Source organism: Leuciscus leuciscus (genome assembly GCF_965113295.1).
Source record: "Leuciscus leuciscus genome assembly, chromosome: 3".
Lineage (NCBI taxonomy): Eukaryota > Metazoa > Chordata > Actinopteri > Cypriniformes > Leuciscidae > Leuciscus > Leuciscus leuciscus.
Window position 1 is genome coordinate 44,222,528 of NC_138727.1, and position 16,261 is coordinate 44,238,788.

Here is a 16,261-nt window from a genome sequence, read left to right on the forward strand (position 1 = left end):
CTTCAGGCATTTTTGAAAACTTGGTAAAGGTTTTGGCAATTGCCATGTGAAACAAACACACACACACACACACACACACACACACACACACACACACACACACACACACACACACACACACACACACACACACACACACACACACACACACACACACACACACACATACTGGTTTATGTGGATTAGCCAGACTTTTTCTCCAAACAGGCCCGGTGGTGGTTTAGATGGACTACCCTTTCCTGAGGTCCTAGAGCTATGAGAGTTAGATTAAAACACTCAAAAAAATTTGGAAAAAATTCAGGACACTTTAGACTTCAGATACACCCTTCAGAGCGTGATACACACCACCCTAAAACTATTGTGGTTTATAGAGACAGTTCTCTTTTTGAAGAATATGTGACTTATAAGGACCAAAACAAACATTATTGGGACTTTAAAGGGACAATGACGTCACTTGCTCATTAACATAAATACACATTAACATAAATACACATTAACCTGACACCACCAAGCATTAATGGGACTTGAATTATTATTTTATTGCACAACTCTAACATCACCATTGTTAGTTGGTGACACTGACTAACAGCCAGATAACAGCCTGTAAGAGCTAAACAATAGATTGTCACACAACACCAGTGCCATGACAATGAGAATGGAGCAAAAAAGGTAAAATAAGTCATTCTTACCCAACTTCAAAAGACCCATGGTTGCTCATAACAAAAAATAAAAAAATATATAAAATAAAATAAAAGCTGTTTTACAGTTTGCTTTTGTGACGGCCTCTATTTAAAACATTAAAGGAACTTTGGACTTTTGGGACTTTAGCTTATTCGTCGTATCCCCCAGAGTTAGATGAGTCCACACACCCCCTTCTCATCTCCATGCGTGCCGTAACTCTGTCTGACGCTCCCACCGCTAGCCTAGCTTAGCACAAAGACTGGAGGTAAACGGCTACAGCTAGCATACTGCTCCCAATAAGTGACACAATAACGCCAACATTCTCCTATTTACATGTTGTGATGTGTATAGTCACAGCGTGTACAAATAACAAGGTCACATGAGACACAGCCATCTTCTAACCGTATACATACTGGGAACTATATTCTCAGAAGGCGAAGCACTGCTACTGCGGAAGGATTTGCTCGCAGGACCTGAGAAGCCCGTGGTGAGGAGCAGAGAGTTCGCTCAGAGGGTTGTGCTAATCACTCCAGCCAGCAGTGCTTCGTCTTCTATATAGTTAATTCTATGAGAATATAGTTCCCAGTATGTATACGGTTAGAAGATGGCTGTGTATCATGTGACCTTGTTATTCATACACACTGTGACTATACACATCACAAAATGTAAATAGGAGAATGTTGGCGTTATTCTGTCACTTATTGGGAGCAGTATGCTAGCTGGAGCCGTTTACCTCCAGTGTTTGTGCTAAGCTAGGCTAGCGGTGGGTGCGTCAGACAGAGTTACGGCATGCACAGAGATGAGAAGGGTGTGTGTGGACTTGTCTAACTCTGGGGGATACGGCGAATAAGCTAAAGTCCCAAAAGGTCGGCGTGTTCCTTTAACACAAACATAGAAACACCACCACAATTGTCAGTGTATTTAAATCTTTTCTTTTTCTGACTGCCTCTTTGCAGCTATTCCTCTATTTCGAACAAAGTCCCTTATATTTTGCACTGTTCTTTGTGCCAACACGGGGTCTTCCACCAGTTTGCAGTGACTGCATTCAGTTTTGGTGGCCAGTTTTCCCCTGCTTATATGACCTTTGAAGTGTCGCATTACTGCAGCGACCTCAGCCTTAGACCACACTTTCTTTGCCACTCTTCTGGATCCATGTTCCTCATCAGCATACTTCCCTGGAAGATAGGCAAACAAAAATGAATAGATCACTAAATGTGTTGTCCAGTTTAAGCCATCAAAACATGAGGTCAGTTAATGCCACAGTTGACAAGAAATTGCAGTTTACTTTTCTTAATTCACTTTGGGTATCAGTTGGTGTCTCACTCGATGTGATTTCACCAACTTTACTAGCCCACATTAGAGTGCGGACAATATGGAGTATTATTAGAATGTCTGCTGTTCATCTATTTATGTGGCCAAACCTTTTGCTATTTGAATTAATTGCAGTAAGTAATACTATAATTAGTAACGTGTCTTAAGTAATTTTGGCATTGTACTTTAACACACCGTATTTTAATTGAAACCAAGACTATGGGGTTTAAGGTCTGATTCTCAGTTTAAATCTGATTTCATAAGGTTAACTAAATAGTGTTGGAACTTGGTCTGAAAGTTTAGTCTTGATATTGAAACTGTACGTAACAATCAGCTTAATACTACTTTTAACCTCTTAATCTTCCAGATTTTGTGGCATGTTGTGACTCAGTCATCAAGACCAATTCATTTTTAGTCTTTTAACCAACTTGCTAAAAAGAGAATTAATAGAACATACTCATGGGCAATCAAGAGAACATGTGAAGAGGAGGAGGTAACTTTACTTTTACCTCAAATTCAGTATACATTTCCTGATAATAAAGTAAGTGTATATGCTCCCTTGCAGACAAGATGTTTTGTACAAATGCAGTAGAGTTAAATTTAGGGCTATTCATTTATATCTCTTTCTTTAAGATTACTCTTGCATTTTGATAGTTGAATACATCACAAAGACGTGCATAATAATGTTAAAGGGATACTTCACCGTTTTTTCATATTAAACTATGTTATTCCCTTAACTAAGACGAGTTGATGCATACCTCTCTCGTCTCAGTACGTGCACTTAATCGCTCTGGCGCGCGGCGACACTTATAGCACTTAGCTTAGCCCAGTTCATTCATTAGGGACCAAACAGAAATGAAGCTAGAAGCGACCAAACACCTCCACGTTTTCCCTATTTAAATACAGTTACACAAGTAGTTACATGACCAAGTATGGTGACAAAATAAAACATGGCACTTTTCTAAGCGGGTAAAAAGGATAACTATAATGTATGGCGGAATAGCACTTGGGACTCAAGAGCACTTCGACTTGGCGCAGTAAAAAGTCACGCTTGAAAAATCCTCTCCCTCTCACTTCTGTCATTAGAACCAACGTGACTTTTTACCAGAGGCAGACAGAGTACACAGCTTCATTACTTGAGTAAAAGTACAGATACACCTTGCTAAATTTTACTCAAGTACAAGTAAAAGTACTACAGTCAGATGTCTACTTAAGTAAAAGTACTGAAGTACTTGTTTTTAAAAGTACTTGAGTATCAAGAGTACAAGAGTACATTTTCTAAATATTGCATTACTACTGCCACAGTGCTTACATTGGTAAACACAGCAAACACTTGAAGCGAAAACTATCATTAACTTGTTCAGAAAATTGAAATAGTCTGGCGAGGTGGGGCCACGGGTTGGCACATTCCCGGGACGGACCTGCTGCGTCTTCATCCATTGTTTCATCCATGGTTTCGTCTCTTATCTAAATCTGACCATGGAGTTGACCTTTGGCGGAAAGCTGAAGGTGATTGCTGATAGGCTGTCCCAATCAGTGGCGCCTACACAATCCAATCACGTTTGAGAGGGAAACAACAAATTGAGGGTTTCCGAGATTTTTCTTTTTCTTTTTTAGAAGTAACGGGTACTCACGGTTATGGATAGAAATGTAGTGGAGTAAAGAGTACAATATTTGCCTCTCAAATGTACTTGAGTAAAGTCATGAGTACTCCCCAAAAATGATACTCGAGTAAAGTACAGATCCCTCAAAATTGTACTTAAGTACTGTACTCAAGTAAATGTACTCCGTTACTGTCCGGCTCTGCTTTTTACACCTAGTCAAAGTGCTCCCAGTGCTATTCCGCCATACACTACAGTTATCCTTTTTACCCGCTTAGAAAAGCGCCACGTTTTATTTTGTGTCACCATACTTGGTCGTGTAACTGTATTTAAATAGGGAAAACGTGGAGGTGTTTGGTCGCTTCTAGCTTCATTTCTGTTTGGTCCCTAATGAATGATCTGGGCTAAGCTAAGTGCTATCAAACTGTCGCCGCGCGCCAGAGCGATTGAGTGCACGCACTGAGATGAGAGAGGTATGCATCAACTCATCTTAGTTAAGGGAATAACAGTTTAATATGAAAAAATGGTGAAGTATCCCTTTAAGGGAGTTGGGCAAAATAAGAATCTCATTGTAGGGTATAAACCACTGTGTTTCTTCTGTGCATAGACAATAAACGTCTTGAATCTGAATCTTACCTTCAGAGGGAGGTACACTCTCACTTACTGTGGACGACACAAATGACACTGATCCTGTTGAAAACAATTTAACAAGTTACTTTTGTCACAGGAAAATATACATTTTATCAGCAGTGACTATGAATTGAGTTAACATACCAAAGTCTCCCATGTCATGGTCTTGCTCTGTGGTTGTAGAGTCAGAAACCATAGGCTCCACAGTTCCAAACTCTGATGCGGTGAGATCTGTGTTGCTGTCATCAGATTCGCTCCCACTGTCTTCAGCATCACTTAACGCAATCTCATCTGGAAAATGGCATTAGTAAAACTCAGAGTACTTGAAAACCATACTTGAGTAAAAAGACAGATACCTTGCAGCATAAATTACTCTATTACAAGTTACCAATACGAGTAAAAGTGATTAACAATACTTTAGTATTTTACTTCTACTAAATCTAGGCTCAAAGATGCACTAGTCCTTGACACCTGAGACAGGCAGGTGAAAATAAGAAACAATTGATTTGTAAAATGAGAAGTCATGTTTATTTTCTAAAATCTAAATAAAACTGAACACCTCAATAGTCTAATAAATCAGGGTCGACACAACAGCCTCTTAAAGGGATTGTTCACCCAAAAATGAAAATTCTGTCTTCATGTAGTCAACCTCAAGTTGTTCCAAACCTGTATTTCTTTGTTCTGCTGTACACATAGATAGATATTTTATATATTTTTAACCAAGCAGATCTTGCCAGCCATTGACTAGTACAGCAGAACAAAGACAAGTTTGGAACAACCTGAGGGTGAGTAAATTATGACAATTTTCATTTTTGGGTGAACTATCTATTTAAACGTCTACAAACTCTCAAGTCTCAGTTAAGCTCAAGTGCACAAAAAGGCCACACGTAAACCAATATCCTTCAAAAAGGCCTTGTCAATATGGTGGATAAAAAAAAATTATGTTAAGTCAAATTAAATAGTCAAAGTCTACTTGCACTGGATGTGCTGGTTTTGGACTCATCACTGGCTGCAGTCCTGACTTCATCTAAATCAAACGTCTGCGATTTAGCACCTACTAATGCACTCGCATTCATGTAAAGTAGACTTGTTGACAAGTTTGGGTGAGTAAGGGCAAAACGCACAAGATATAGTTCAGTCAATGCCACTTAGATGGAAATATCACTTCTTTATAGCAAAAACAAACTGCTGCAGAAAAAGTTAGGTGCCATGCAAAATGTAATTTGTAATTGCATAACTTTTTGGCTACTTTGTAGTTGTACTGTTACTAATTACATTTACTCAAATAGTTTACAGCTCTGGTAAAACTCTCATAAATAGCTGGACATAAAAATCTGTGGTTGAAATAGCCACATCAAATAAGGAAAAGATAGTACTTGGTTTTGTACTTGCCACTTTTTGCAAAGTAACTATTTTTACTTGAGTAGTTTTGAGCTATTATACCTGCGTTTATGTTTAATGTGGTCCATGAGCACATAAGATAAATGATTACACAATCTGATATTAGGTTCATATTTAAAGTAATTCGACTGCACCTACACAAACATAATTTTGAATTACTGTCCAGCCATACTGTAGACTTAAGTTTATATTTCTGAATAGTAGTCCTCGACTCATACTTGGACATGAAAGGTGATTTTTTTTTTCTTGGAAAGGGATGCTGACTACGCCAAGTCTAGATGATTATAAATTAACATTCAAAGGAAAAAACAAAAACTCAGATAATATCTACAAGGGCTAATTTCTGTACAAACCTTCAATTTCAATCTCATCCAGTGACTTCCCCTGCATGCTGGAAAGGTTTCCTTTCTCCATTGACAAAAGGAGTTTGGAAATCTTAGCCAGTTGTGTTGTGGGAACTGGTAATCTGTAGAAGTCGCGGTGAACACGGATGTCGTGACCCAGGAAATCTGCAACCTGATCAAGTTCATTGTGTTTTAAATTAAGGACTTGTGAGAGTGTGGCAACATGTTTCCTGAGTTGCGTTGACCTAAGGTACTCAGGGTGCTTTGCTCCACACTGGCTTGCATGAACATGCAAACAATCATGTCCTCTGTAGTGGCTCATTGACGTTGGTCTTGCAAACAGGAAGACATTTATGGCACAAATGCCACATTCAGTTCTTCTACTGGCAAGTAGTGACAAAGCATATTCTGACTCTGAATCAGGTATGTATTCCTTGTCAGACATGTCCTCAGCATCATCAGATGATATTTGGTCCAATTCTGGATGTGGAATTTTGTCCTGATCTGACAGCAGTTCATCCTCAGAAGCCTTAGGAGACTGCTGCGCCTGAATTGGTGAGAAAGCAAATTATTTGACATGGTGATTGAATCTTATAGCCAGTTCAAGTTCAACACTCACTTAGTAGATACTCACCTGTGCTGCTAAAGTCATCTCTTTTAATTTGCTTGAGGCAGGATTTATGCCAGACCCCTGAACAAACTGGAACACATTTGAGTAAAATAATGTTAACACTGCAGGTCTATTTAAGTGGTTAGAGCACAACACATTACACTCTATACTAATTCACTAAATATCTAACCTTTGCATCGATAGCCAAGCCACTTGAAGGAAGATACGGGTCCCACACAACGAACACACTTGTCCAAGGAGGATACTGTTGCGCACACAAGGCGGTGTTTTTGACACTGTTGGCGAAAAATTTAATTGTAGTATTTATTTATGCCACATAGTTTGGACAAAGATATTTTATATTTACGCCACATAGTTTGGACAGAAAGATATTTCATATTTACATGTCGATATCCAATCATTTTAAATCCAATACCAATGTGACATTTAATTTACCTCATACATATGATTACCCTTTTATTGCATTTTGTTATTTATAGCGTATCTTATTTATATGCAGCTTATTTAAAGCATATCCTATATGAAGATATACCTTCTTCATATTTTTAAATTGTAGATGGGGAATATGTAGTTAGCCTCAGTGCCAGGAGCTGACTTCTTGTAGCCCAGTATAACTAATAGGGTGCCTATCCATTACATGTAACCAAACATCTTAGAATTCACATTTAACCAACATACAGATCCAATGCAGGCAGTCCAAGTGTTCTTAAAAACCAAAGTGACGCCTCTGGGGACGGGACCCTCTAAACTGTATGGACCTCCCAAGTCATATTTGGGTGGGGTTCAGTGTTAGATACACATACACTCAGATATTATACTGACTGTCCTTCCATTCCATTGTCCACATAAAGCATGTTCTACTCAGGTGACTACACACACACACACACATACACTCAGATATTATACTGACTGTCCTTCCATTCCATTGTCCACATAAAGCATGTTCTACTCAGGCGACTGTCCACATAAAGCATGTTCTACTCAGGTGACTACACACACACACACACACATACACATACACTCAGATATTATACTGACTGTCCTTCCATTCCATTGTCCACATAAAGCATGTTCTACTCAGGCGACTGTCCACATAAAGCATGTTCTACTCAGGTGACTACACACACACACACACACACATATATATTGAAATAGGTTGACAGATTTAACATTTTGCCACAAATAAGTTGTACATCAAATTTAATTTACCTCTCCAACCTTGGTGAGTGGGCCGAGCTCTGGACTAGTCTGATTCGGGTGGCTGACGGCTGTATGGGTGCACTTGCTCTCAGTGGTCAGCTGTAGAAGATCAAACAGAGACAAAGGACAATAAAGAGAAAGTCCTGGGAGCGTGATACTAGAGAGGACATTTGACATCTGAATAAAAAAAGAAACCATTCTAGTGTTGACAGAAAGACAGAGGAAAACCTTGCTTTAAAACTCACTGACAACTTTTCTGATATTAACAATCAAGTGCAAGATATTAATAAAAATCTATCTTTTGTGAGGACATACCTCTTCAGTATCATCAGTTGTGGAAGGGGGATTTGTGGTACAACACATCTTTGGAGACATTTCATCATCAAGGCCCTGTAAAAAGGAAAAAACAAACAAAAAATATTGTAGACCGTGGACTATGAAAACTACACTGATGAACACATTTGTGTTCACCGCGACTTCTACAGATTACCAGTTCCCACAACACAACTGGCTAAGATTTCCAAACTCCTTTTGTCAATGGAGAAAGGAAACCTTTCCAGCATGCAGGGGAAGTCACTGGATGAGATTGAAATTGAAGGTTTGTACAGAAATTAGCCCTTGTAGATATTATCTGAGTTTTAGTTTTTTCCTTTGAATGTTTGAATGCAGCTTATTTAAAGCATATCCTATATGAAGATATACCTTCTTCATATTTTTAAATTGTAGATGGAGAATTTGTGGTTAGCCTCAGTGCCTGGAGCTGACTTCATGTAGCCCAGTATAACTAATAGGGTGCCTATCCATTACATGTAACCAAACAACTTAGCATTCACATTAAACCAACATACAGATCCAATGCAGGCAGTCTTAAAAACCAAAGTGACGCCTCTGGGGACGGGACCCTCTAAACTGTATGGACCTCCCAAGTCATGTTTGGGTGGGGTTCAGTGTTAGATACACACACTCAGATATTATACTGACTGAAGCTTGAAAAAGCATGTTTAGACAATGTCCTTCCATTCCATTGTCCACATAAAGCATGTTCTACTCAGGTGACTACACACACACACACACACACACACACACATACACATATATATTGAAATAGGTTGGCAGATTTAACATTTTGCCACAAATAAGTTGTACATGAGATTTAATTTACCTCTCCAACCTTGGTGAGTGGGCCGAGCTCTGGACTAGTCTGATTCGGGTGGCTGACGGCTGTATGGATGCACTTGCTCTCAGTGGTCAGCTGTAGAAGATCAAACAGAGACAAAGGACAATAAAGAGAAAGTCCTGGGAACGTGACACTAGAGAGGACATTTGACATCTGAATAAAAAAAAATAAACCATTCTAGTGTTGACAGAAAGACACAGGAAAACCTTGCTTTAAAACTCACTGACAACTTCTTTGATATTAACAATCAAGTGCAAGACATTAATAAAAATCTATCTTTTGTGAGGACATACCTCTTCAGTATCATCAGTTGTGGATGGGGGATTTGTGGTACAACACATCTTTGGAGACATTTCATCATCAAGGCCCTGTAAAAAAGAATAAACAACAAAAAAAGATCAATTATAATAAATATCTTGAAGACAAGATGTTCCCTGTGTAGCATTCAGTGAAAAGATATCATGGCTGTATTTCAGTGAGTGTTTTGTGGAAAACATGTAGTCTCTGAAACGGTTCTTTAGTCACTGAACAGGCCACATGACTACAGTCTGTAGACTATGAAAACTACACTGATGAATACAGCATTTGATTACTTTGTTGTTTATCTATTGTCAGCCAACTTCGTAGAATGATTGCACTTCTAGAATAATTGACTAAGCTTTTACATGGAGTGAGGTGTTAGTCCTTCTATAGTTCTAAGATTTGCTATGATTCTTTTAAATGACATCTTGTCATGAATTTTCGTCAGTGCTGTTGAATGGGTGCCTTTCCATTACATGTAACCAAACAACTTAGCATTCACATTAAACCAACATACAGATCCAATGCAGGCAGTCCAAGTGTTCTTAAAAACCAAAGTGATGCCTCTGGGGACGGGACCCTCTAAACTGTATGGACCTCCCAAGTCATGTTTGGGTGGGGTTCAGTGTTTGATACACATACACTCAGATATTATACTGACTGAAGCTTGAAAAAGCATGTTTAGACAATGTCCTTCCATTCCATTGTCCACATAAAGCATGTTCTACTCAGGCGACTACACACACACACACATACACTCAGATATTATACTGACTGTCCTTCCATTCCATTGTCCACATAAAGCATGTTCTACTCAGGTGACTACACACACACACACACACACATACACTCAGATATTATACTGACTGTCCTTCCATTCCATTGTCCACATAAAGCATGTTCTACTCAGGCGACTACACACACACACACATACACTCAGATATTATACTGACTGTCCTTCCATTCCATTGTCCACATAAAGCATGTTCTACTCAGGCGCCTGTCCACATAAAGCATGTTCTACTCAGGTGACTACACACACACACACACACACACATACACTCAGATATTATACTGACTGTCCTTCCATTCCATTGTCCACATAAAGCATGTTCTACTCAGGCGACTGTCCACATAAAGCATGTTCTACTCAGGTGACTACACACACACACACACATATATATTGAAATAGGTTGGCATATTTAACATTTTGCCACAAATAAGTTGTACATCAAATTTAATTTACCTCTCCAACCTTGGTGAGTGGGCCGAGCTCTGGACTAGTCTGATTCGGGTGGCTGACGGCTGTATGGATGCACTTGCTCTCAGTGGTCAGCTGTAGAAGATCAAACAGAGACAAAGGACAATAAAGAGAAAGTCCTGGGAGCCTGACACTAGAGAGGACATTTGACATCTGAATAAAAAAAGAAACCATTCTAGTGTTGACAGAAAGACAGAGGAAAACCTTGCTTTAAAACTCACTGACAACTTTTCTGATATTAACAATCAAGTGCAAGACATTAATAAAAATCTATCTTTTGTGAGGACATACCTCTTCAGTATCATCAGTTGTGGATGGGGGATTTGTGGTACAACACATCTTTGGAGACATTTCATCATCAAGGCCCTGTATAAAAAATATATATATATATATTGTAGACCGTGGATTATGAAAACTACACTCTGATGAACACAGCATTTGATGACTTCATTGTTTTTGTTCTTACATTCTGTAATGGTCAGTATCATCTATGGTGTGCTGGTTAGGTGGTGCTAACAAAAGCTATAAAAATCATGTTCCACCTGAAGCTTGATGGAAAATGTACAGTGTTTTGGTATGTGAAATGTTCTATGGTTAAAGCATTTCTTATATGAGAACTAACAATTTCACAAAGTTAGTTAAATAAAGTCAAGAATATAAAAACACTGTTTTTAACTTTTTTTTTTTTTAAATAACACTCTACACACAGCATGTTTTGTATATTGATCATTGTGGTTGGTTACTATGGTACCAATTAATTTATCTTACAGGTTTAGTACACTAACAGAACATCATAAACACATTACATTTATTTAATGGCCTGAAAGTACTCATATTAATGATATCACAGCCTTCCTGTGTCACTGCAACTTCATATTTAAACAAAATAATGTTGGGCTACTAAGAAAATATTTAATTCTATAAAACAAACACAATGTCTGTAGTAAAAGTTAAGGCTTTAACTAGCTTCGCCCTGCTCATTAAGCCATGCGGTAGCCACAGCTCAACTTAACCTAGCTAGCTTTCATTTTAAAAACAAAACTACCAAATTTGACCTGCTCGCAATGTTACTTCTGTCCTCATCTCTACCTGCTGTCCTCCACCTCTTTAGCCTGAGGCTTAATGAGCAGGACATGTTGATAGCCACTCAAGCTAGCTCAGCTAATATTGTGGTAAATATATAGCATTTTACAGTAATTGTAAGTTACAAGTTACAATTTCTTGCAAATAGGAAACACTTCATGCAAAAATGCAACTATATGTATAAATATAATTATTACCTGTATGTATTTAATCCAGTAAACCCAACGACGTCGAGCTGACACTTCCGAGGTGTGGTCCATTAGGTATTTAATTAGCGACAGCTGGGCCATGTGCTGTGGGCGGAGCTTCCCGTCGACTTCTGTTTGTTACCGCCCACGTGCGCAAACCAGCCAATCACAAGACGGCCCGCCAAAATGCACCGTGTGTATCAGAAATGTGTATGAAACTGCAATATAAAACCCAGCTGTGGGGTCGCTGTTCTATACACTGGCATACACTCAAAATCAGGTCAAGTGGTAAATAAGGACTTTCAAAGAAAAAGAGAATTTATGTTGTTCAGACACTAACAAATGCAGTTACACTCTTTGATTTATGAGGACCTTGGCATAGTCCCCGTATTACCCTTAGGTCCGGGGAGCCCAGGTGAAATGTCCGGCGTGTTGTCCGTGTAAACCACATATCCCAACACACACACACACACACACACACACACACACACACACACACACACACACAGAGATGTCTGGTTCACTATCTTTGTGGGGACTCCCCATAGACTTAATGGTTTTTATACAGTACAAACTGTATATTCTGTCCCCTTACACTAACCCTACCCCTAAACCTACCCATCACAGAACACTTTCTGCATTTTTACATTTTCAAAAAAATATTATTTAGTATGTTTATTTACCCATTCCCCTAATGGGGACCGCTGGCTGGTCCCCACAATGGAGGTGATCTCAGGTTTTACTATCCTTGTGGGGACATTTGGTTCCCACAATGTACTATATATCAAACGCACACACACACACACACACACACACACACACACACACACACACACACACACACACACACACACACACACACACACACACACACACACACACACACACACACACACACACACACACACACACACACACACACACACACACACACACACACACACACACACCTATCTTTATGAGGACATTCATTGACATAATGCAATCTCTAGCCGCTTACCCTAACCTTACCCATCACAACTAAGTGCCTAACCCGAACCCTTACCCTAAACCTACCCTTAACCTAATTATAACCTTATCCCTAAAACCAAGTCTTGACCCTCAAACAGGCCTTTAAAGAGGTCTCAGAAAATGAGGACCGGCCAAAAATGTCCTCACTTTACTCTCTTTGTCCTCACTCCAATGGTCTAAAACTCAAACTGGTCCTCACAAAGATAGTTGTACAAGCACACACACACACACAAATCTTGGACATGATTTGAAAAGATTAAATGGTCCTGAAAAAAATTATCACACTTGTGCTCCTCGCGATCAAAAATGACTGCAATGGAAATGAATGGGAGACGATTTTCATCTAGTGGAAACTTTTGGTACTGCAGCCAAACAAAATCTTACTGAAAGCTAATTTTTTTGAGATAACTAGCTCAAATTTGGAACACAACTTGTTTAGATTTATGGCTTTGACTTTCTTGCAGTCTTAGAGTAAAACATGTTTTTGAAAATACATATTTCATATAAAATTTTAAATAACAATAAACATAAAAATTCTGTAACTTTTCCACTTCACTTTTTTAAACTTTTTCACTTTCGCAATAATTTGCCACGTGTTGTCTTTGAAAAGAGACATTTAAGGCCACATCCACACGAAGCCAGAGCTTTCCCTATCCGATATTTTTTTTTCCCCGTTCAAAAAAAAAATTCCGTAAACACGGCGTCGTCTCAAGAAATATCTGCGTACACACGAAACCACTGAAACAGACTCAAAACGATGTAGTATACATGCCAGACCAGTATGTGGCGCTGTAATTCTGCCACAGACATACACTAAAAACCGAGAAGAAGACTTAAAACATGCGCATAAACCTTGCGCGCTGTATACTATGGCTGTATACAACAATAATATTAGGCACAGTAGCTTCTTTTTTTCTTTTCTTTTTTAATCAAGAACTTTGTTGAACAATATGATAAACCATAAATGTAGTTGCTGTGACTTAACGGTGTCTGACTAGTTGACACTTGGTGTGATGACATCATCGTTTCACAAAATGTACGGATTGGCCGTACACACGAAAACGCAAGGGCGGCGTTTTCAGATTTATCCACCTTGGGACCCAGTTTAAAAAAATAGCGGTTTCAGTCTCCGAAAACGCCGGATCTGTGTGGACGAAACGCCAATACGATAAAAAATTTATACGTATACAGCGAAACGCGTCTCCGTGTGGACGGGCCCTTAGTTTGTGCTCTAAAGCATTCAAGATTAACGACAGTTTAAGTTGGAAATAACATTTTCAGGTCTATGCTCAAAAAGTGAATAAATGGATTATAACTACAGCGTAAATATAATTTAATACCATAAATCAACTAAAAATATTAAATAAAAAACATTATCGGACTAAAATATAGTACATACATTTAATTAAAAAAAAAAAAAAAAAAAAAAAATATATATATATATATATATATATAAATATATATATATAAAAAATTTAAACGTGAAGAGCACCAGATTCTGTGTTGTAACACATTATCTGAAACAAGGCAAGAATACAATGAACGTCTCATCAATTACACGGTGGCCTGTCAACATCCAAAGCTTCATCAAGTGCGATATAGCACAATTCAGCATTTACTACAGCATCACTGTGATCTGTGCTCTTCTTCAAGGCCAGGGGCTGGGAGATTTACAGATAAACAGGTGACAACCTCGTGACATATGGACAGGAGTAGCTCTGTAAGCGACAGCGCCTGCTAGAAGGGTAAACAAGGCGAACATCTCTCTGTGTCAATAGTGTTTACGGGGTAGTGCTGTGGCCACCTGTCCCTCGGACAAACAGCAGGCAGGATTTACAGGCGCACAGGGAGCCGCTTCCTCTGATGGCAGAGAGTGGGAAACGGCAGGGAGAGAAGCAGAGGGTTACATAAGACCAGCGCCGTCTGCACACAGGACCGCAGGCCAAGAAGAGAGCAGCATGTGATCAAAGCTCGAATGTGTATGGGAAAAGGGGAACTGTGAGCACATGAATGGGTAATTAAAAGAATAAAGGGGGTGCAGGAATGGATGGAGGTTGTGGCTTGTGGAAATGAGTGAGAACAAAATGTATCCAAATTTGGAGTGGACTGGAAGAAACAGCGAACAGATGTTTGGACACAAAGTTTATTTTCAGGTGACTCTGCAGAAAGTGGTGGGCCCCTATTAGGATTCAACACATGAGCCCCAGACAAACACACAGCATCTGAAGGGCTGTGAAAGAGCTGAGAAACCAGAGGCAAAACCTCTGGCAAATAACACTGGCACAGGATAAGACTCTTAGCCCAAGAACTAAATCAAGTTGACAAGCACAGGCTTGAGCTCAGAAACAGAACCAAATACCAACACACACAAAAAAGACAGGTCAGGTTATGCCTACAATATTTGTGATAGTGTTCTGCTACCAAATTATTTTAAATAGCTTTTGTAGCATGTTATTTTACCATTATTTTATACGTTTTTCTTATTATTTTTGAATCAGCTTATATTTCATATTAGCAAAATTTTTAGTAAATTATGTGCTTTTGTCATTTTTATTAGTTTGATTTTTTTTCCCTGACATTACTATATAATATAGGTTTAATTTATTTTTATTTCAGTTTTGGTTTACGTTCAGCTTTAGTTTTTATTGATTTCCAGTTAGTAGTTTTAACTTATTTCAGTTAGTTGCTAAGGCAACATTTCTAATTTGTTTATTTTAAGTTTTTAATCTAATGTATTTTATTTTATTTAAATTTTATTTCAATTAACAAAAATGTTTTAGTAGTAACAATGTAGCCAAGAAAAAAAAAGAAAAGAAAACTTTTATTTTAGGTGACAATAATAGCCCTGCTTCTGACTTGCAGTAGACTGTTAAACAGCTTAGCACTAACATGCACTTCAATGACATGATTATATAAGGTTTACTTTAGGTTACACGTTGTTTTGATAGTCCACTTTAGACATTCTACTAACTAATAGTAACTTTGCAACTAACTCGTTAATTTGCAACTACTCTGAGTATTGGTAGACTTAGATCAGGGTTAAAGTAAGTAGAATAAGTTGACAAGTACTTGCAAAGTGACTGATAGTCAGTAGAATGTCTGTTGGAGGACCATCACAATAAAGTGCTAGCAGATATTAAGCAGACAGTCTACTAATACTCTAATGACTGTTGATGTAGTTGCAAAGATACTTATAGTTAGTAGAATGTCTAAAGTGTACAATGGAAATAAAGTGAAACTTTATAACTTTAAAAGTACAATCTGTTGTTCTGACTTTACACCGCAAAAGCAGCACAGAGGTAGCATTTGCAATTTGTTTCTAATATAAAATTATTAGAGGAAAAGAGTGGCTATTCTGAAGAAGCAAAAACATAAGATTTAATTTTAATACTTTATTTTAAAATGTTAACTCATGACTCTTAAATCACATTATATACCTTTA

At 38.3% G+C, this 16,261-nt stretch overlaps 2 protein-coding genes across 3 annotated transcripts in view; both read right to left on the reverse strand.

Moving 5' to 3' along the window:
* Positions 1–16,261, reverse strand: part of arhgap10 (Rho GTPase activating protein 10) — an 82,778-nt gene that overhangs the window by 8,024 nt on the left and 58,493 nt on the right. The window lies entirely within an intron of this gene.
* Positions 418–10,876, reverse strand: LOC309494695 (uncharacterized protein; the record flags this gene model as incomplete). The annotated part of the gene is made up of 11 exons (XM_082164109.1): positions 418–1,856; positions 4,230–4,283; positions 4,368–4,514; positions 5,978–6,515; positions 6,603–6,668; positions 6,769–6,874; positions 7,809–7,867; positions 8,962–9,051; positions 9,270–9,344; positions 10,523–10,612; positions 10,829–10,876. The coding sequence occupies 11 exons, from the start codon at positions 10,874–10,876 to the stop codon at positions 1,603–1,605; spliced, it is 1,527 nt and encodes a 508-aa protein (XP_082020235.1). The 3' UTR covers positions 418–1,602.